Raw genomic sequence first — 22,965 nt, forward strand, 5'->3', positions numbered from 1 at the left:
TTCCTTTGCCATTGGTTCACCCTCCAATGGCCGCCACGGCCAGCGCGCTGCGGCCGGCACACCGCACTGATCCGATGGCAGGAGCCAGGTGCTTCTCCTGGTCTCCCATAGGGTGCAGGGCCCAAGTACTTGGGCCATCCTCCACTGCACTCCCTGGCCACAGCAGAGAGCTGGCCTGGAAGAGGGGCAACCGGGACAGAATCCGGTGCCCCGACCGGGACTAGAACCCGGTGTGCCGGCGCCACTAGGCAGAGGATTAGCCTAGTGAGCCGCGGCGCCAGCCACAGTCCATTATTTTAATCTCCATCCCAACTATAGCCTGAGGTTAGAACAACTGAACATAATCATGTAACTCAGACTTTGACTACAAAGTAAGATAAACTCAGAATCATTGGAGATGCAGGGACCTGCAATGCCAGCATCCCATGTGGGCATCAGTTTGAGTCCTGGCTACTGCACTTCTAATCCAGCTCCCTGAGGGAAAGCAGCAGACAAAGACCTAAGTTTGGGCCCCTGCATCCTCAGGCAGAGCTGATGGTGTTCTGGGATTCTGACTTTGGCTTCAGACCATTGCAGCCATTTGGGGAGTGAACCACTGGATGGAAGATAGCTCCTCTCTCTCTCTCTCTCTTTCTCTCTCTCTATCTCTGCAACCCTGCCTTTCACATAAAAAGGGAAGGGAAGGGAAGGGAAGGGAAGGGAAGGGAAGGGAAGGGAAGGGAAGGGAAGGGAAGGGAAGGGAAAGGAAGGGAAAGGAAGGGAAAGGAAGGGAAAGGAAGGGAAAGGAAGGGAAAGGAAGGGAAAGGAAGGGAAAGGAAGGGAAAGGAAGGGAAAGGAAGGGAAAGGAAGGGAAAGGAAGGGAAAGGAAGGGAAAGGAAGGGAAAGGAAGGGAAAGGAAGGGAAAGGAAGGGAAAGGAAGGGAAAGGAAGGGAAAGGGGGAAGGAAGGAAGGAAGGAAGGAAGGAAGGAAGGAAGGAAGGAAGGAAGGAAATGCAGATATCTAAAATTAACATAGAACCCAAAATAATTTTACTCCTGGGGTATATACCCAAAAAAAAAAAAAAAACTAAAGCAAAAATGAGTCACAGATGTTCATAGTAGCACAATTCATAAGAATTAAATGACAGAAACAACTAAAGTGTCCATCAGCTGATGAGTAGATAAACAAATATGGCTTATCCACACAGTGAAATATTCTTGAGCCATAAAAAAGAATGAAGCACTGATGCATGCCACAACACAGTTGAAATTTGAAAACACTGTTCTGAGTGATGCCAGCCACACAAGGTTACATAATATATGACTCCATCCATACAATATCCAGAAAAGTCCAATCCATAGAAAAGGAAAGATTAGTACTATCTAGGGGTTGGGAAGAGGGAAGAATGGGGAATTACAGCTAAACAGGTACAAGGTATCCTTTTGAAATAATGAAAATTACCTGGACCTAGATAGCAGTGATGGCTATACAACATTGTGACTGTTCTACATGTCACAAATGGTAACTTGTGCCTTATGTGCATTTTACCAGGATAAAAAATATTAGCCCCAGTTGCATTTTTTAAAATTTTTTAATGTAGATGCACCAGGGTTTCTGATTCAGAGGGTCTGGGATGGAACCTGATATGGTATGAATAGGCAGGCAGCTAGTTAGATCTAGGTGAGCGAGAATTTTTGCAACCCTGCCATATAGTGTTCTTTCTTTACCTGTCGGTATAACATACCCACCTCCCAAGAAGCCCCCATGTTTCATCCAGGATCAAAAAGGGGAGATGCTATGATAACTATGGTTGCTAAACTCTACATAGACATGCCATAAAATTCCCAGATGGCTTCACACATGCTAAGGCACTACCCTCTGCCTCGTAGAAGAGGCTAAGGGGGTAACCTCTTTTTGCCCCTAACCACACTTGGGGGTGCAATTCAGGCTTTTCTCTGTCTCTCTCTCTCTTTGGGCACCTCTGGCCCTTTCATGATGGGTAGTTCTCTGTGTGGGAAAACCCACACATATGTTTTCTTTCTTACTTTAATAAATCCTTTTCCTACAATGCCTCTGCTTGGAATACTTTTCTCTGGGAGGGGAAAGAACCTGGAGTGAAAATTAAGGTACCCAAGCAGACACTTGAACGCAGGCACCTAGATGATTTTTCAAAGCTGCACTGGCAGTTTCTGATGCTGCAAGGCAAATGCCTTGGGTTGGCTGCCCCCATTCCTCCAAAACGCGGTTAGTAGCTGTGCCATCTGGCAGCTGTGCTCATGCAAGAGGCCACCGCTCCAGCCATCACTGAATGGACACAAAAATCCTTCCCAGCAACTTTTCCAATCAGGCCTTTAGATTTTTGCAATTCAGTAGACAATGTACACTTGGGAGTTGTTGGTGAAGGCTTTTTTTATTTTTTCCCATATGGGCTGGAAAACAAGAGAATGTCTTCACTGAAAGAGGAATGAAACAAAAACTCAGCAGCAAGTCTAGTGGTGGAGAGAACGGGCTTTCACTCCAGCCACGCCAGGCCAGGTTCCTTCCAGTGTTGGAGGCCCAGCACTATCTAAAGGTTCTGTGAAGCACCTTATAGCTCCTCCGCAGAGCTCTGACAAAGACAGGCACACAGTGAGGTCTGAAAACCACTGGACTATAACCAGGTAAAATGCTCACTAAACATTGCTTGGAGCTCTTGTAGAAAAGAGAAAACGTCAACTTTATTCTCAAATGTTGGGTTAAACATTTGTTTCATAAATGACAAAGCCAGAGTGGCCACCATTCTAGTGGTTAAGACACTCGTGTTAGGCCGGCGCTGAGGCTCACTAGGCTAATCCTCCGCCTTGCGGTGCCAGCACACCGGGTTCTAGTCCCAGTCGGGGCGCCGGATTCTGTCCCGGTTGCCCCTCTTCCAGGCCAGCTCTCTGCTGTGGCCAGGGAGCGCAGTGGAGGATGGCCCAAGTCCTTGGGCCCTGCACCCCATGGGAGACCAGGAAAAGCACCTGGCTCCTGGCTCCTGCCTCGGATCAGTGCGGTGTGCCGGCCGCAGCGCGCTGGCCGTGGCGGCCATTGGAGGGTGAACCAACGGCAAAGGAAGACCTTTCTCTCTGTCTCTCTCTCTCTCTCACTGTCCACTCTGCCTGTCAAAAAAAAAAAAAAAAAAGACACTCGTGTTGCACACCAGAGTGCCTAGATTCAATTACTGACTCTGGCTCCAGATTCCAGCTTCCTGCTAACGCACACCCTGGGAAGCAATGGTGATGACTCAAGTAATTGGGTTTCTGCCACTCATGTGAGAGAACTGGATTGAGTTCCCAGCTCCCGATTCAACAGTGGGCATTTGGGGAGGGAACTGCACATTGGTTCATATTTCTCTCTCTCTCTCTCTCTCTCTCTCCCCCTTCCTTACTCTCTCTCTCCCTCCCTCCCTCACCCCCTCACTCCCTCCCTCACTCACTCCCTCCCTCTAAAAAAGAAAAGAAAAAAAGACAAACCCACTGCAACAAGACATTGAAAGAACCAAAAATATATTCATGTTCTGCTTGTCAAAACCATGTCACTCATTCTTTCAAGGAAGGTGGCATTTCAAATCAGTGGGAAAGAATGTATTATCAATAAAGGTTGATTGCACACCTGTAGAATCTGGAGCTGTGCCAGGCACCAAGAATTCAATGCCAGGGAAAGAAAGAAAACAAGAGAAAAGTATGCCTTGCCCTCAAGGAGGAATTGACATTAATCAAATACATATGAAATTAGGGGCCATAGTTGTGCCATTGCAGGTAAAACAGCCGCCTCTGACACTGGCATCCCATATAGGTGCCAGTTGGTGTTCTGGCTGCTCCACTTCCAATCCAGCTCCCTGCTAATGTGCCTGGGAAAGCAGCAGAAGATGGCCCAACTATTTGGGCCCCTGCCACCCAGATGGGAGACCTGGATGAAGTTTGGCTCCTGGCTTTGGCTTGGCCCAGTCCTGGCTATTGTGGCCATCTGGGGAGTGAACCAGTGGATGGAAGAACTCTCTCTCTCTCCCTCACTCTCTCTCTCTTCCTCTCTGTAACTCTGACTTTCAAATAAATAAATCTTTAAAAACAATAAAAAAGTGAAATTAATTGTATTACTTGTCCTATCTAGAAAAACCTGTTGTTTATGTTGTGTGTGTTAAAAACAAATTTAAGGGCCAGCACTGTGGTATAGTGGGTTAAGTCATTGTTTGCAGTGCCGGCATCCCATATGGGTGCAGGTTTGAGACACAGCTGCTCCACTTCCAATCTAGCTCTCTGCTATGGCCTGGGAAAGCAGTAGAAGATGGCCCAAATCCTTGGGCCTGTGCCTCCACGTGGGAGATCTGGAAGAAGCTCCTGGCTTTGGATCAGCACAGCTCCAGCCATTGTGGCCAACTGGGGAGTGAACCAGCAGATGGAAGACCTCTCTCTCTCTCTGCCTCTCCTTCTCTCTCCGTGTAACTCTGACTTTCAAATAAATAAATAAATCTTTAGAAAAAAAATTTAAGAACATAAATTCAATACTACTGTTTATCTGCATGAATTTGTAGGTTCAAGGAACAATTTCCAGGATTGGAGGTAGAGGAAGAACTTCTGTGATCTTCTTCATGAGTGCTTAGCCTGTGAAGATCTAATCTCCTGCCATTTTATGGGATACCCTAAGTAGTGTACTTTAAGCTGAAGTATAATCTATATTGTTAAGATGTTTTTCAATTCTAGAAAACCTAAAGAAGCAAGGAAAAGCAGACTGAATAAATATAGCCATTTCTCCTTTGGTAGACACCACTGGGGTATCTGTTAGAGCAGCAGATGTCCCCCTCCACCCCTGGCCTGTGGTTTCTTCCTCCCTGGAAGAATCCATAAGAAGGAAAGTTTATCCTAAATCCTGGAAAGGATATAATCCCCTAAGAGTGACTTTCAATAAAGGAGATCTTCTGGAAGGAGGGGAGGAAAGAGAGGAGGTCCTGTCTTTGACAGAGGTCTCCAGGGTTTTGCCTCCAAGCTCCTCCAACCTCTCCCTCACCTGTGGACCACACTGAGCTCAAAGATGAAAAGGATAAAGACTAAAAATAAAAACAAAAACACATAACCTTGAGAAGATTTTCACATCACCAATCTAGCATTTGTACACCATACACCTTAAAATTTAATTAGCACTCGTTTATAATTTCTAGATTAGCAAAAGTAGTAGACTATAGATATTAAATTCAGAATTTTTGTTCAGGTTAGTTTAGGATGACAAATAATACAGCAATGGAAACAGCTCCCACAAAACACTGTGACATCTCCTGCTGGTTTATATGCTAATTCTCCAAAGTCCTTTTGTGTTCACAGGTGATAATAGAGCTTGAATTCATGGTCAGTGAATGGTAGCCTGTAGACAGCCGCTCAGAGGGAAATTGAGCACTGTTATTTATTCTAATCCACTTTTGTTTGCCTCGGAGTTTTCTTTCCCCACACAACTGGTTATAGGCAGATATAATAGCAGTAAAGAAAAGCATGCATTCACCAGTGTTACTGTAATAAACTCACCTTATTTAGTATGTCCCTTTCTCTCAGAAGCTCATCCAGGGCTTTCTTATCGAGTTCTGCTTGTTTCTTTGAAGTCTCCAACTCTAAATCCCCAGGAAGAAAAACACTAATAAATGTAGAGTCAACCTAAGAGAGGATCTGAAAAGCCAGAAGCACAGTGACACAAACACGGATTGACATGTTTGTCTGCCGCTGTAAAACTACTAATGGACCTCGTTATAACTCTGTGGGGTTCATCTTCCCCACTGGGTAAATAGATGGAAGCCGAAGCTCAGACAGATGAAGTCGTATGCCAGAAGTCCACAGCCAGGAGTGGACAAGGCTAACATTAGAAACTTGGTTTCTCTGACTCCCAAAAATCTTTGCTCTTTTGCAATCTTTTCTACGATACAAGTAGAAATACAGAATGAAGCTAGAAATACAGATAAACAAAAGTGAAATTTTAATTCAATCATGATCAGTTTAGATTAGAATGTTGATATCTCTTTCCAGTCTTTTTCCTATGCAAATAAATGTGTGTACATATAAACAAATATATGTATATATACATTAACATGCCCCAAAAAGGAATCATACTACACATACTATTCTGCAGCTTACTTTTACAATTATAAAACACAAAATAAATGTTTTTATATATTATAAATGTGTATCCACATCAGAATTTTTACTAACTCCATGGTTTTTCACTGTTTAAAAATGTATAATTTACTTAGCCAATACTCCATTTTATCATTTAAGTTGTTTCCAATATTTTTGCAGTTATATGCAATAATTCCATGAAAGTTCAAGTTCATTTTTTCTTCTAGAAGAGGAAGTCTTGGAACAAAGCTGATTTTTTAACTAAGACATTTCTCTCCTAGTGCCATATTTCTCTCTAGAAATCACAGCAGTTGAAATCCCCACCCAAACCACACTGGGCATTCTCATTCTCCTTCATCTCTGACAGTTTGGTAGACTTAAAACCAGTATGCTAGTGTTTCATTTCTATCTCTTTGATTACTGGTGAAGTTGACTACTTTATCATGTTTAATGACCACTTTTGTGTATTTCTGTTTCTCAAAGTGCCCACATTTGCCCTGTGTCAATTGTCTTATGAATTGTTTTGAAAATTCTTCATATGTTATAAAGAGAATAATTCTTTGACAACATCCTGATCAATTTGCCTTTATTTATAGAGTCTTTTACCACATATAAAATTTTAGCTTTTACTTCAGTGAATCTTTAATTCTTGGCTGTATGATTTTATTCAACATTTGGTATTAACATTCCCCCCCAAAAAAAATAGCTTATTGTCATGCTATCATTTTCTTAATAATTCATAAGACACACTGCTATGAAACAACATCTGATCTTAGATGATTATCTTGGGCATTTTCTGTCCTTTCTACTTCCCACCTTGATCTGTTTATTTGATATCACCACTAACTATTTGATTATCCAACCTTTATCATACATTTAAACAACAAGTAAGGCAAATGTTCCCTTACCACTCTACTTTTCAAGAATTTTATAGCTATTGTCAGGTGTTTATGCTTCTGGAGAAATTTTAGAACCAGTTTCCAAGTCCTATACAACATAACTCACTGAAATTTTTTTGGAAATATTAAATGTATAGATTCATTTGGACAGTTTTATATCTTTATCATATTGAGTTTTCACATTCAAGAACTTTTCTCCATTTTTCAAGTCTTCTTTTATACCCCTCAATAGAATTCTGTAGCTTTTTTATATATAGGTCTTGCAGTTATCTTGGTAACTTCACTCATAGATATTTTATTACTTTAGCGGCTCTTATGAAAGGCAATTTTCCGTCACGTATTCTAACCAAGTCTTTGGTATAAAACAAGTTATTAATATCTATATATTTATTTTATAACCTGCCACCTATTGGGCTCTTTTGTTAGTTCTGATCATTTTTTTCAGTTCTTTTGCTTTAGTTTTATAGTAGAAAATCATATGGAGGAACCATGTTCCTAACCATTATGGCCAGTGCCACTCTTTGATTGAGTACATCAAAAGGAAGCAGTGCTGAAGAGGAGTGACCAATGTTGACAATATCTGTAAAGTAATCAGAAGAGAGACCTGCATGACTTTTGTCATGGACAGAGAATTGGACTCAGTGCTGAAAGGATTAAAAAAAATTGTTCAAAACTTCAAAATATTGCAAGCAGAAATATAGAACCTTTAAATAGGGGAGTGCTTTTATGGTCATTCAGTAGAGACAAAAGGTATGGTCTTACGGTTCCACTTTTCTTCATATGTCCTGTAAGACATCAAGTGGTAAACTCGGCCTCAACTGCAAGTACCCTGAGGGCAGGATCCTGTATTTACCAAGCGATGGACATAGTCTACACTCACTTGATTGAATGGATGAACAGAGAAACTGTCCAGTTGCAGCTACACCTCACTACGAGATCAATTCTGAGGGTGGACATTTGGCCTAGTGGTTGAAAAGCCCACATCCTATATTGGAGTTTGGGTTGGAGTCCTGGCTCCTGGCTCCCGGCTCCATTCCTGCTGATGTGCACCCTGGGAGGCAACAGGTAATGGCTCAAGGTGGTTGGGTCCCTGTAACCCATCCGGGAGACCTGGACTGAGTTTCTCTCTCTCTCTATTCTTCTCTCTCTTTCTCAAATGAATAAAACTTTTTTTATTTTTATTTTTTGACAGGCAGAGCAGACAGTGAGAGAGAGAGACAGAGAGAAAGGTCTTCCTTTGCTGTTGACCGCCGCAGCCGGCGCGCCGCGGCCGGCGCACCGCGCGGATCGGATGGCAGGAGCCAGGTACTTATCCTGGTCTCCCATGGGGTGCAGGGCCCAAGGACTTGGGCCATCCTCCACTGCACTCCCTGGCCACAGCAGAGAGCTAGCCTGGAAGAGGGGCAACCGGGACAGAATCCGGCGCCCCAACCGGGACTAGAACCCGGTGTGCTGGTGCCGCAAGGTGGAGGATTAGCCTAGTGAGCCGCGGCGCCGGCCTGAATAAAACTTTTTAAATATGTAAGTTTAAGTAGTCTAAGGAATTCCCCTTATTTAAAAATAGTATTTCTTGATATCTGAGAATGAGTGTGCACTTCTCAAAGACTTAAGTGATAAACAGTTCTAATAATCTTATCTACAGATGTAGATTATACCTGGCTTTTCACAACACAATGCGTGCTTTTGCATATGGTATTTCATTCAGTGATTTACAATTCAGCATCCTTCATGTGGTCAGTGAGACCCAGGTGTCTTTGTCCAGAGCTGTTTCTGCCATGCTGAATTTGACCAGTACATCATATTTTAATTACACTCTTATTTAGAAAAGAAAATATCTGGATGAGGATATGTGGCATCTAGTAAGCACCTTCCAGGTGCCAGGTGCTATTGGCAAGTGCTTTGGGAGCATGAGCCCGTTTCAACCCCCAGCAAGTACATGGGATGGAATTGGGACCTAAACCCAGGCAGCTCTGACCCCAGAGTTTGCATCCTCGCTGATTTTTCAGTCCCTCTCCTGGCACTTAGATTTTCCTTCATAGGTCAGTGTCAGCTGTATAAAGCAGGGATTCATCATTTGCTAAAGCACCAACAGAGAACAGATGTTAGCAACTATTTCTTCCTATTCCACTGACTCTTTGATACAATAGGTTGCTAACGAAGGCCAATTCATTGTGGCATATCCCATCTTCCATAGATCCAGACAGAAGAATGTCTCTGTTATCTGCTCCACTGACAAAAGTGGAACAATATTTTCGGCTGGCTTTACCTCGTGCTAACATAACCTTTTGAAAAACTTTTTTTTTTAACATAAGAGAATTTAAGTTTTCCAGAATGATGCCCCATCCATATTGACTGTTAATCCATTTTTGTGCTTTTTTATTGATTTCATTTGGCATGGTTTGCATGCCATGGAGCCCTGGGTTGCAAGATGACTTTAGTCACTAATGAAATGTTTATAAATTAATAAAACAAAGCACAAAATGGTTTACCTCTCTCAAATCCCAAGATCTGATTTTTCAGGGTTTCTCTGTTCTGCTCCACTTCTGCTTTTTGATCTTCAGTCTGGTGCAACTTCTTATGGATTTGTTCCCTGATTTTGTTGAGCTTCCCGATGTCGAGGCGCATCAGATGGATTTCTTCCTCTTTGGCCTGTCATTAACAAGAGAGAATTATTCAGGACACTGAGTAAATAAAGAACCAGTGATTGAATGATGGCAAACTCAGAATCAATAGAAGGAAATTCTTCCTATGTCAGTGTAAGGTTGTTCTATGTGATTAAATCAAAACATACACTGTTTGATTTTGAAAGAAATTGAGAAAGTATTCTCTGAATAAAATATGTGTCTACACAAGCTAAAAATAATGAAAAGATGATAAAATTTGGTGTCTTAAGGTACCATAAATGTGGTATCAAGCAAAATAAAATTACTGAATCGCAAATATCATAAACATGAATTTTATAGAAACATTGTATTCAATGAACAATTTTCATGAACTTAAAAATTGATCTCTCTGAGAAGGTTATGAACATGCTATAAAATATTCAAACACTCTTCTGGAGCCATGGAGTCACTGTAGCCCAACTGCATCCACTACAGAAGGGGTCTTCCTTTCTCAAAGTGTGTTAGTGGATGGATGTACAGATGGACAGGTGGACAAGGCAACAGGAAGAGGCAAGTCCTCATAATGGCAAAAGGTACCCCCAAAATTATCCTAGAAAAGAATAGCACCAGATATTCATCAGATGTTTGAACTTCAACCTATATGGCTTTACACATTAATTAAATCACTTTTTTAAAATGTGAGCCTTAGAAATGACTGGAAAAGCAGCTGGAGATTCTTCTGCAAACAAAGGTTGGCAATTATCTCAACTCCTGACCATGAGGAAGAGACCTGAAATTAGTTGTGCATGTTAGCCTCAGGTTACTGCCAGAGGCCAAAACCTACTGGGCTGAGAATCTAACAAACATGGTCCATCTTCAAGATGCCCCCATCATGTTAACAAAGGCAAGAATTCATGACATAAGTATTTTTACTTTAATTTCACATTAGGGGCTAATATATTATTCTGACTCAAGGAGTCATTTCACTTCTGCTTCAACTTACTGCATTCTCATAAAAAATGGTTTTGAGTCAATCCATCATGGACTGCTTTAAAAATTCCTCAGGCTGAGGCCCTATAAAGTTCAAGGTGGTTGACTTTAAGGTCCCTTTCAGTTCTAAAATGTTTGAATGCAATGATTATTAACCCAGGCCCCAGGGTTGGACTTCAGAAACATCCTAGAAAACTCTCCTATTTCCAAGATGCATTCAAAACAAGAAGCAAGAGGTGCATATAAGTGTGTGCATGAATGTGGACATGCATGTTTATCAGATCCTCAGGAGACAGTAACACACAAAAAAGTTATGGTTCGCTGTTCAAATCCATGTAGTCTTGATAGGCTACTCCTTTTATGCCCAGTATTATAACATAACTAAACTAAAGGATGTGGGTTGGTTCCAAATTAAACTGATAAACACAAAATTATTCAGTTAGTCATGTAGGCACACAGTATATATCCAATACACATAATAAGTATAAAATTGTTACTCAAACTTAATTTGCAACACTCTCCAATGAGGACAGAAAGGAGAATGGAACCCTTTCTTGAAACAAATTTGGATAGTAGAAAAATCATGACTCTATAACCCTGGGTATAAATACCCATCAGTATCAATCCGTCCCCCGAGTCCTGCCACCCCACCTTCTCCGTATATGTAGTGAAACATATCTGAATTCTTTGCTACTCATGCACACAAATGGTTTCTAGCTCCAGGCAAGTGGGTTACTTGCAAGGCTAGTTACAGAGATGAACATCAGATCTTGCTTTGGAACGTATTTGCATAATCATATGATCAATAATCAGGTTCGTGATTTCCTAAGAACGAAAGTTATCAAACTGTCTGCTTCCAGGCCTAAAGCAATCACTGTAGGCTCACACCTGCCTCTGATGGCCCAAGGCTCCAGTGGAGCTAACACGGGTTATCCAGGCAAAGGCTGCAACCACAAAGGCAAACCTGTGTTCGTAAGTAATGAGAAAGGAAGTACTAGGGGACAGGCATTTCACTTGGGGTTTACTTTGAGCTCCAACGCCTTCTGCTGGTTTTCCTGGGTTAACTGCTCACAAACCAAACTGTGCTGTTCGTTCTCTTGCTGAAGCTTCGAATTTCTCATCTGAAACTGCTCGAGTTCCTTTGCAGCTCTCTCATTCAATATCTGAAAGGCGTGGAACAGGCTGGTTAATGCTTTTTAATCTGATTACAGTATCTGCATACACACACAGGAGGCCCCCATGCCTCCTGGGAAGATAACAGCCACCACACTTTTCTGTCTTTGTAGAAACTGTTCTTTTTCCCTACTGAAAGCTCTCACACACTCAAATATGATGAATGTTAAATGGCTGAGGAGAATGGCGCCTTCTAATGAACAACACAGTGAGCGTAATTTTTTTTTTTTCTGAGAGCCTTGGGAAGTCTTGTTCGCAGGTGGTGGATAAATATTTTAATGCCTGTTTGCCATTTGGCAGGCTTTGCGTATGCAACAATTGCTATAATCATTGCAAATGAGCTAGAGATTCAAACTGGTTTTATAAGCTACATCTTCAGAAGCAAGTCTTGCATTAACATGCCTACAACATTTCCGTGAACAGAACCATTCTCTAACACCAACACAGAGGCAGGCCCCTTCAATCCAACTGAAGTCGAAACCCTGCAGCAGCAGTGGAGTGACTTCTATCTGCTAGATTTTCCTCTTCCCTACTATGAATGTCGTGAGCAGACATGGTTTTATAGAAACAAAGAATTCTACCTTGGAGGTCATTTCTATTGGGGGAATATTAGGAGCAGGAGATAGAAAATGAGCAGAGAGAATGGTTTGGGTATTTATTCAAAAATATAACTCCCATGCATGCAAAATTCAAGCATGGAAAGAATTCATCCTATTTCCCATCAATAGGGACTAAATAAAATGTAATCAGCTATGCTAAATATGCGATTGTGTCTTACAGGAATCTTGTATATTGCTAAGTAAAGCATATAGTTTTATTCTGATACCCAAAAGCCTTTCAAATTTCATGTTCAGAGACATCTCACATTTTTCTTCTGGAGACTGCACACTCTGTATTACCTATTTGACTTTTGGCTTTATATAAAACGAATAAAGCAACTGGCAAAGACATGCATTCTAATATCTATGTTTTAAAAGTAGAAAAATACTGAATGACTTGCTAATTCTTTGGAGCTAACACCCAGAGAGAAGATATTTTTAAGAAAAGATTTTAGGGCTAGTGCTGTGGCACAGTGGGTTAAGCTTGGTCTACAGCACTACCATCTCATATAGGCACTGGTTCTGGTCCTGGCTGCTCTACTTAAAGTCCAGTTCCCCACTAATGTGCCTGTGAAAGTGTCAGAAGATGGCCCAAGGGCTTGGGCCCCTGTACCCATGTGGGAGACCTGGAAGAAACTCCAGGCTCCGGGTTTTGTCTTGGCCCAGCCCCGCTTGTTGTGGCCATTTGGGGAGTGAACCAGTAGATGGATGATCTCTCTCTCTCTCTCTCTGTCTCTGTCTCTCCCTCTCTATATATAACTCTGCCTTTCAAATAAATCATTAAAAAAGATTTTGCAATTATATGAATTGCTTCTTTAAGAAATGAGAAGACAATAGAATTACTAATATTTGTGCTACCTTAAATCATTATAATAGGGAAATGTTAAAAATAGTGCCATAATAAAAACGCATAAAAACTGAGCATGGTTTCCTAAAGTTGAAAATTAAAAATAAATTATGAGGCTGGTGCTGTGGTGTAGCAGGTAAAGCCACCACCTGCAGTGTCCACATCCCATATGGGCACTGGTTTGAGTCCGGGCTGCTACACTTCCCATCCAGCTCTCTGCTGTGGCCTGGGGAAGTAGTAGAGGTCCAAGTCCTTGGACCCCTGCGCCCACTTGGGAGACCCAGAAGAGGCTCCTGGCTCCTGGCTTAGGATGGGTGCAGCTCTGGCCGTTACGGCCAGTTGAGGAGTGAACCAGCGGGTGGAAGACCTCTCTCTCTCTCTCTGCCTCTCCTGTCTCTGTGTAACTCTGATTCTCAAATAAATGAATAAATCTTTAAAAATAAATTAAAGATTAAAAAACAATAAATTATGAGAAAGGATGTTTGGCATAGTGATTAAGACACCACCTGGGACACCTGCATCCTGATGGAACAAGGACATAAGCCTCAGCCACTGCAGGTTCTTGTTACCCCTGCCTTCTTTCAAGAGACCAGTTCTGTCTCACACCCTGTAGTGTTCCGCACCCCATCCTCTGCATTCTTCCCCAGGTTTGGAAGCCAGTGGGACCAACTTGAAGAACCAGTATGGAGAAGCTCTACCTATTGCGCCCCACCCCGACTCCTGGTCCACCTAGGATATAAAAAGGCCCAGCCTGCTAGGGTCTGGGCCCTCTGCCATGTGTTCTTTTGGTCTGTGTGTACGCTAGTAGTTGGTCACCCACCTCTGCAGATTCATTTTCTCTGAATTAATTCGGTCTGGCTGTGAGTTCCTATTCTGTTTCCTTTCTCTGTTCTGCATTCTTTTTTCTTACATTTGGTGCCCCGCGTGAGGAGGCACCAATCTGCATTCTTTTCCTTACACAGCTCATATCAGAATGCCTGGGTTTGCATCACAGCTCCAGCTCCCAACTCCAGCTTCTTACTAAGGTACACCCTGGGAGGCAGTGGTGACGGCTCAAGTAGTTGAGTCCCTGACAACCAAGTGAGAGACTCGGACTGAATTCCAGGCTCTGGGCTTCAGCCTGACTGAGCCTCAGCTGATGTGGGCATTTGGAGACTGAACCAAAAGAAGGGAGAGCTCACCCTGTCTCTTTGCTCCTCAAATAAATAATTTTAAATTAAAAGTAAACCATGTCATATGCATATAATGGAATATGATACAGCGATGAGAGTTAATGGTGCACTGAGCTCTGTCCAGTGGTACTTTCTGCAATGGTGCAAATGTTCTCTCCCTGTAATGATACGGTATTCACCAGCCATCTATGGGTACTGAGCATCTGAAATGACGCCAGTGCAACTGGGGAAAGGAACTTCTACTTTCACTTAATTTTAATGAATTCGATTTAAACAGCCACATGTAGCTACTGGCAACCATACTGGACATTATAGATCTACAACTAAATGGCAACAACATGAATGAATATCCCAAACAGAATGCAACAGAAGATATACATTAAAAAGTACGTCCTATAATATTTCATTTCTGTGAAGTAAAAAAGCAGGTAAAACTAAGCTCTGCTTAGAATTCAGGATAGAGATGGTCTTTTGGGGGGCACAATGACTGGGAGGGGCTTCAAAGGGTTTCTGGGATGCTCCCATTGTTCTTCTGTTCCTTGGGATGGGTGCAGGTAACCAAGGTGTGTTCAAATGGTGAAAATTCAGCAAGCTCCATGCTTGTGACACATATATTCTTTATGTATATATTATACAACAATAAAAAGCTAGGAGGAAGTTAATTAACTCTTTGGAACTAGGGGGGAAAGAGGGCATAACTACCCAGGATGAGCACAAAAATCAACTTACGGTGTTAACTGTAAGTTACCATCACCAGTAGTGAAGGGATGTGCAAAAAAATTCAAAATGCACCAGCAGACTGTGAACAAAGGAACTCTTACTGTGCTTCCTTGGGCCCGGCACAGCCCACGCAGCTCACCTTCTGCTCCTTCAGCTGCTGCTCCAGCTTCTGGAGCTCCTCCTTGCTCTTCTGCACATACTGCTGCAGGGCCTTGATCTCTGCCTGCCTGCTGTCCATGTCCACCTGGATCTGCTTGAGCTCCTTCTCCAGCTTCTCCTTCTTCCGCGACTCCCGCGAAGCTTCATTCTGACGTTGCTGGATTTCTTGCTGAAACTAAAGGATACAGAGAGGAGAGGAGAGATGGGAATGACCCCTTGCCATGGCGGATCTCAACCAGCCAAGCCCCTGTGCCCCAACCCCTCAGGCCTGTGATGTCCAGGGCAGTCACTTTATATCATCCTTGAGCCCCAATATTCAAATTTGTCAGGAATATTCTAAATTATTTCTCAGGGCCTTGACACCGAATGCCTACCCTAATCGTAGCCAACATATCCACAATAGATTATTAAAAAATCAACTTGGAGCCAGCACCGTGGCTTACTTGGCTAATCCTTCGCCTGCAGCGCCAGCATCCCATATGGGCACCAGGTTCTAGTCCCAGTTGCTCCTCTTCCAGTCCAGCTCTCTGCTGTGGCCCGGGAGTGCAGTGGAGGATGGCCCAAGTGCTTGGCCCCTGCACCCCATGGGAGACCAGGGAGAAGCACCTGGCTCCTGGCTTTGGATCGGCGTAGCTCTGACCATAGTGGCCATTTGGGAGGTGAACCAATGGAAAGAAGACCTTTCTCTCTGTCTCTCTTTCTCACTAACTCTATCTGTCAAATAAAAAAAAAAAAATCAACTAAATATGCAGGCCCAGAATCCTAACGACATTATACCTGGAAAAATTTCATCCAGTTCACCATTAGAGACTTCTAAAAAGTGTGGTTGGCTACCTTAAACATGAAACTGTGTTTCACATTGTCCTGGACATTGCTAAACAAAGCACAGTAGTTTCACCTTGGTGTTCAAATTCTATTAAAGTCTTTTTCACACTGAAAGAAGTCTTGTGTTATTCTCCTGGAAACTGCACAGTGTGTACTATCTAATTTATTTCTGGCTTTATATAAAACTGTCCGAAAGGATTTGGTTAGGTGGTTTTTCTAACTGAAAGGCCAAAGGAACTCCTCTCCAGCACTTTTAGATGCTGGAATCTTGGCCTTCACAGGGCACAGCTGCTTGACCCAGAATTCTAAGCAGGGAGTCCCTGCTGTCCTGACTTCTGAGACAGCGGAAGTGGAGAAAAAAAATGACTCAAGTAAGACCGTTCTCACAAGAATCAAACAGAGAAAGAAGCAGAGCAGAAGATGCTCGATTTGGGCTCAAGGGAAGAACAAGATGGGAAGGGAGACTAGAAAAGCACCGGGAATCTCCAGGGAGGTAGCAGTCCTTTATCTTGCCCTGCGAGGCAGGACGGACCTGACTGATGACTTGCTCTGCCTCTTCTTTCGATCTCTCTGTTTCCTGCTGCTGTCCAGTGGTCTGAGCTAAGGCCTCTCGTAATTTCACCACTTCTGACAAGAGCTGGTCTCGCTCTTTTGTCACTTCTTCTTTGAACTTCAGTAAATCTCGGATACTGAAAAGGAAGAATACAGGAGTCAGGCTAAGTGGCCATCTGCTCATGGGCCCTTCAGATCACCCCCTGAGCTCATCTTCCAAGTCAACAATGAACACTATTTATTTAGTTGTTAAAGAGAAAGATCTTTATGCCCTGAAACAGGAGTTGTTAACTGAGAAATAAGAAATGCCAATAATAATATGCACAATATAATCTTTTCTTCATTTTTAAAGAAATAAACAGTACCTATTTGTGTGTCTTGTGTGCATGTATGTCTAATGGGCATTTTAACAGAAGGCTAGAAAACAACTCCAATCAGGTAACTGGCTATCTCTGAGGAATTTGAGGTGGAAAACTTGTGAGACTATACTTTCCACACCTTTGTATTATTCAAATTTGTTGCTAAGACTGTATTGCTATTGTCAACTCTTGTAATTAACCCTAAGGAGATATCAATTCAAGACATTATTTGTTTTACATATCCACTGGAGGGCTATAATCACAGTCATAAAGTCTAACATGAAACATAATTGTAAGCAAATAGTATGCATCACCACTTTTCTATCCATTCACCCAAGGAGAATAGTTTTTCCCAAAGGGATGAGGCCCAAATAAAATGTTCCCAAGAACAAAATTTGGAAAATCATTCACGATGTTGGTTTTTGGAGAGTATGTGATAACATTCATTGATTTGAATTGTAAACCAGGTATCTCTGCACTTCAAAAACCAATTCCACATGATCTGGCATGACCTTCTGCAGAATTTGAGCCTGCAGAAGGTAAGAGCTGAGACGGCTATGACATCAGCAGAAGAATGAATCTGGATCAAGGCAGCTCTCAGAGCTGACACAGCAAAGAACATGCCCTGAGGACTTGCAGCTGACAGTCATCAAATGACCAATCAGAACAAGGAGGCCAGAGTCCTGGTGCAGAGAGTTAAGTAACCACCTGTGATACTAGCATCCCATATGAGCCCTGGATGGAGACCAGGCTGCTCTACTGCTGCCTGCTAATGTGCCTGGGAAAGCAGCAGAACATGGCCCAACTGCTCAGACCCCTGTCACCCACTGGGAGACCAGAAAGGAGTTCCAGGCTCTGGTTTTGGCCTAGCCGTTGTGGAAATTTGGAGAGTGAACCAGCAGATGGAAGATCTCTCTCTTTCTCTCTCTCTCTTTTTTTTTTTTTTTTTTTTTTTTTTGGACAGGCAGAGTTAGACAGTGAGAGAGAGACAGAGAGAAAAGTCTTTTCTTTTCCCGTTGGTTCACCCCCAAAACAGCCGCCATGGCTGGTGCACTGCGCCGATTCGAAGCCAGGAGCCAGGTGCTTCTCCCTGGTCTCCCATGCGGGTGCAGGGCCCAAGCACTTGGGCCATCCTCCACTGCCTTCCCGGGCCACAGCAGAGAGCTGGACTGGAAAAGAAACAACCGGGACAGAATCCGGCATCCCAACCAGGACTAGAACCCAGGGTACCAGCACCGCAGGTGGAGGATTAGCCAAGTAAGCCGCGGCGCCGGCCTCTCTCTTTTTCAAAAAATAAAACTTTTTTTAAAAAATGGGGATTTGACAATGTTTATTTACCAGCACCTTTGATTTAACATAAAGTTTCAATAAAGAACATTCACATCTGCACTTAAACTCTTCTCCGGCAATAAAACCTCAAATTTCAAGGTTACTATGAGGAGGAACATCTGAGCACGTGACTGCAGATAAAATTCTGGGCTGAACAGTCATTATAGTTCCCCTCCTCAATCTCTTCCAATTCTAAAAACAAAAACAAAAACAAACAAACAAACAAAAACCACCTCATCCTATGTGAATCTATTCCCTTGCACTGCTCTTCAGTACTGGCTCTGAATATGCTTGACTTTGTCAAGAAGGTGGTAGGGTCCATCACTATAGGGATCCCATCTTCTGTTTGTTTTTCCTAGTCCCTCCCCCAACAGCTATGCTTAGACATATCAACACTGGGTCAATGAATTGGGAAGGCATAAGAAACTGAGAGAACACTTATAATTGGTTGAAGATGCCCATGGAAATGTACGCTCACTCCTGACTCATTAACTGATGTGATGTTGTGCGTGCTCTACCCTGGGCCAGACTCCTGAAGGGGATATTAAGTTGTCTTCCTCCAGGAAGTTCGCAGCCTAATGAGTAGACAAGCATATCAATAAATAATTTTGGCATAACATGATCAGCGCCATACTGGAAACACATGCTGGATCCTATGGAAATAGAGAACATATTGATTCTTTCAGCCTAGCCACTAGGGTCTGGAGGTGGAGAGGGGGTTGGAATAGAGATGCTGATGGTGATGAAGTTAAGACAGTGTTTGAGATAGGTCTTGAAGGAAGAATGGAAGAAGAGGCATTCCACACATAGGAAGCAGAGTGTGCAAAGGCACAGAGGCATGAGCAACCTGGTGTGGCTACGCATGAGACTAGAAGAGCCCAACTGGGGCAGATTTATCAAGGGATCCACACAACATTCCTGGGGATCTGGGTTTTATCCTTTGGTTATGGTGGCTATCAAACATGCTCATGCTGGGGATAGGGGCATACACATTTCAGAAGCATAAATCTGGTAGCCTTGATGAAATAAAGAGGGAAAAGTCTTCCTGTAGACAGGGAGACCAGCAAGAAGGCTACAGCCAAGTGCAGCAAACAACAGGGGGCATGAATCAAGGCAGAGGTGCTGGTGGTGAGATGGAGGGAAAGGTGATGCTGGGAAGATCAAAGCAGCAAGACAAAGCTTTCAGGGAGGAAGGAGTGGCAGAGGTGAAGAGCAACCCTGTTGTTGTTTTTTAAGATTTACTTATTTAGTTGACAGGTAGAGTTACAGAGAGAGAGGAGAGACAGAGACAGAGAGATCTCCACTTTCATTGGAAGTAGAGCAGCCAGGACTCGAACCAGTGCCCATATGGGATGCCAGCACAGCAGGCCGCTGCTTAACCCACTGTTCCATAGCACTGGCCCCAGTTAACTCTGATTTCTGGTCTAGAACTTGAGGGCATGGGGAAGGTGTTGATTAAATTAATCATGACGTGCAAATGAGAAAAGCTGGGACTCTAAGATAGCCAGTTCTGTTCTATACAGTTTGAGAGAAATAATTTTAAAGTGAGTAAATTTATATAGTAATGACTTTTATAGAGCCATAAGTTTAATATAACCACAAATAAGAAATTCTGTGTGTGGAGAAAAGGAGTATGAAACAGGGGCAGGTGTTTAGTCCAACAGTTAAGATACCACTTGAGATAATTGCATCCCATGTCAGAGTACCTGCCTTTTTTTTTTTTTTTTTTTTTTTTTTTGACAGGCATAGTGGACAGTGAGAGAGAGAGAGAGACAGAGATAAAGGTCTTTGCCATTGGTTCACCCTCCAATGGCCACCGCGGCCAGCGCACTGCGGCCAATGCACCGCACTGATCCGATGGCAGGAGCCAGGTACTTATCCTGGTCTCCCATGGGGTGCAGGGCCCAAGCACTTGGGCCATCCTCCACTGCCTTCCCGGGCCACAGCAGAGAGCTGGCCTGGAAGAGGGGCAACGGGGACAGAATCCGGCGCCCCGACCGGGACTAGAACCCGGTGTGCCGGCGCCGCAAGGCAGAGGATTAGCCTAGTGAGCCACGGCACCGGCCCAGGGTACCTGCCTTTGAGTCCAAGCTCTGTTCCTGCCTCCTGCTATTGCTCACCCTAGGAAGCAACAGGCTCAAAGTAGTTGGGTCCTGCCATCCATGTTGGAAACCTGCATTGAGTTCCTGACTCTCGACATCAGCCTTGGCCAGCTCTGGCTCTTGCAGGTGTTAGAGGAGTAAACCAGCAGATAAAAAAATCCTCTCCCTCTCCCCTCTCCCCTCTCCCCCTCTCTCTCCCCTTGTCCCTCTTCCCTCTCCTTCTCTCTCATAAATAAAATCAATAAAAATTGGAAAAGAAAACCATCTGTGGAAAGCCATCAAAGGAGAATTGGATTTTGGTTGGTTTTTTATATTTGTTTTTTTGAATCAAGTAATTTTTTTTCATTGATATATAGTAATTGTCTTGTATCACAGAGAATATTCAAGAAGATACCAGCAAGCCCCAGGCTGTCTATTGAAGAAGGTTTCCACAAAAGCAAGCTCAACTTACATCAAAAAAGGCTGTGACCTACTTGCTATCTTGGTCCAATGTCAGTCCAGACCCTTGCTCGACTAGTTTGGTCATGTTCACTATTTCCTCTTTCAGGGCAAGAATCGTCTCCTCCGCCTTCTGCTCCTTATCATAGGCTGAGTCCACCATCTTCCAGGCCTTTTCAACTTCCTAGATGGGCCATGGGATATCAGTGAGAAAAACCACACTGGGTTCCAGGTGCATGATAAGCTAGCAAATAAAGTACTACAGTGTAGTAGTCATTTATGGGGAAAGAATTTTATGTGTTATATGTTACACATTGTGCATGAGTTTGTCCTGACTTACTGTCCAGCATGAGCTAGTCAACAGTGAGCAGCACTGGGAAAGAGGGGGACGAGCAAAGCACATATTTTCTTGGGTAGGTGAGGGTGGCTACAAGACTCACACACTACCGAGGCTACTCTAAGGGGATTGTTTCTGACATAAAGATGTTGGCAGGGTTACAAAATTAAAGCTGCAATTTTATATGCTTTCCAAGTCCAAATAACTACCCAAAGAAAACTTTATCACATGGAGAATGGTCATAGATCCAAATCCTAAACTGGTAGATTGAAGTGAATCTCTTGGTAGATTTACATATAGAAAATATATTTTGTCCTCAATCCCAAGTGAGATTCTGGATGGCAAAGTTATCTTTAGAACAACCCAGAGTGACGCTGTTCTTCCCTGTGACGTAATTGTACACAAAAACTTTGGTAATTCCAATTTCTGGAAACCCAAACCCATGCCTTGTCATCTCAAATGCTTTTAGCGGAGAAATAAAACCCACAGCAGGGAATGGAAACAATGATTCATACAGCCTTGGCTTCCCTATTGCTGTGAGAAGCAATGTCGAGGATTAACACAAGAACTCAAAAGTGAATTACAGCCCCTGGAGTAGCGAGCAAAGGACAGGGCGTTGCAACAGCACTGAATTTTACCTCGACACTTAGCTTTCCTGCAAAATATTGTCAAGTGGAGTGCCAGCCGTTTAGACAGAGAAGGACCTATAAGCTTTAAGTGAAAATATTCCACTTTCATGTTGTCAAGAAATAAAATGAGTGAATGAGAGTGTTTAACTTAATTTAATAAATTCATGCTCACTATTATATTGAAGAAACAACTCTTGAGTAACCACAGCACATAATATAGTGACTAAAAACAAAATGTCAATTTCTAGGATATGTTCTTATGTAGCAATCCCATTCTGGCAAAGCAAATGAAGGATATTTAAATGATTTCATAAAGTTTTATCCAAATCAACTTTACCAAATACATGATAATCAATTCATGACTCCCATTTCCATTGTAAACATACAATGAAAATTGATTTTTCTCATCATAAAATAAATAAAAGCCTTCTTATATTGGTTTTTCAGGAAGGAGATGAAGAAAATTACAATAGAGTAAAAAAAAATAACACTCAAAAAACCAGGTAAGGCTTATTTTGTACTGGTCTTGGAAATTAGTTTGAATTGGATGACATCTAGTTGCATATCAAGAGAATGGTCCAAAAAAATTATAAATTATTTCATATAACTAAGGTTTTGTAAATGAATATGTCTTGATCTCTTATCACCCTAAGATCAACAAGGAACATTTATGTTTTATCTTCAAAATTATATAACATACTTGAGGATGAAAAAATACAGCAGAAAGTAAAGCAACACTTCCTCCATATCCCCTGGGATTGAATCCCCTCTCTCCTATCATGAGGAATTGGGTGGATCAAATGAGAAGCAAGGGGATATGGGGAAGGTCAAGGACACCACATTTGGAATTCTCAAGATAATCTCTACTCCAGAAAGAGGAAAAGTAGAAATGGGAAAATATCTTTAACAAGCTGTCATCATGAGATATTTAATTGCTCATCTTGCAATAAACAAGAAGTACGGACATTCCTAATACCGCATTTACTTATCTCTAAGTCTTTTTGCTAACCCATTATTCCCCAGAAACCAAGCAGTAAGGCCCTCCAGTATTTTCCGCATGGCGAAATTCACCCTGGAGAATTACTTTCTTTGAAAAAGAGCATTACTCCCCAGCTTAATGAAAGTTTAAATCATGTAAAT

At 42.6% G+C, this 22,965-nt stretch overlaps 1 protein-coding gene across 1 annotated transcript in view; it reads right to left on the reverse strand.

The window, feature by feature from the left end:
- Window positions 1-22,965, reverse strand: part of CFAP58 (cilia and flagella associated protein 58) — a 112,291-nt gene that overhangs the window by 83,361 nt on the left and 5,965 nt on the right. The window contains exons 3-8 of the mRNA XM_008270490.4: window positions 20,895-21,043; window positions 16,612-16,768; window positions 15,235-15,429; window positions 11,610-11,747; window positions 9,481-9,640; window positions 5,511-5,593 (exon numbers count right to left, since the gene is read on the reverse strand). Of these exons, the coding sequence (XP_008268712.2) occupies window positions 5,511-5,593; window positions 9,481-9,640; window positions 11,610-11,747; window positions 15,235-15,429; window positions 16,612-16,768; window positions 20,895-21,043 (882 nt within the window). The remainder of the gene's footprint in view (window positions 1-5,510; window positions 5,594-9,480; window positions 9,641-11,609; window positions 11,748-15,234; window positions 15,430-16,611; window positions 16,769-20,894; window positions 21,044-22,965) is intronic.

This window comes from Oryctolagus cuniculus, chromosome 15 (genome assembly GCF_964237555.1).
Source record: "Oryctolagus cuniculus chromosome 15, mOryCun1.1, whole genome shotgun sequence".
Lineage (NCBI taxonomy): Eukaryota > Metazoa > Chordata > Mammalia > Lagomorpha > Leporidae > Oryctolagus > Oryctolagus cuniculus.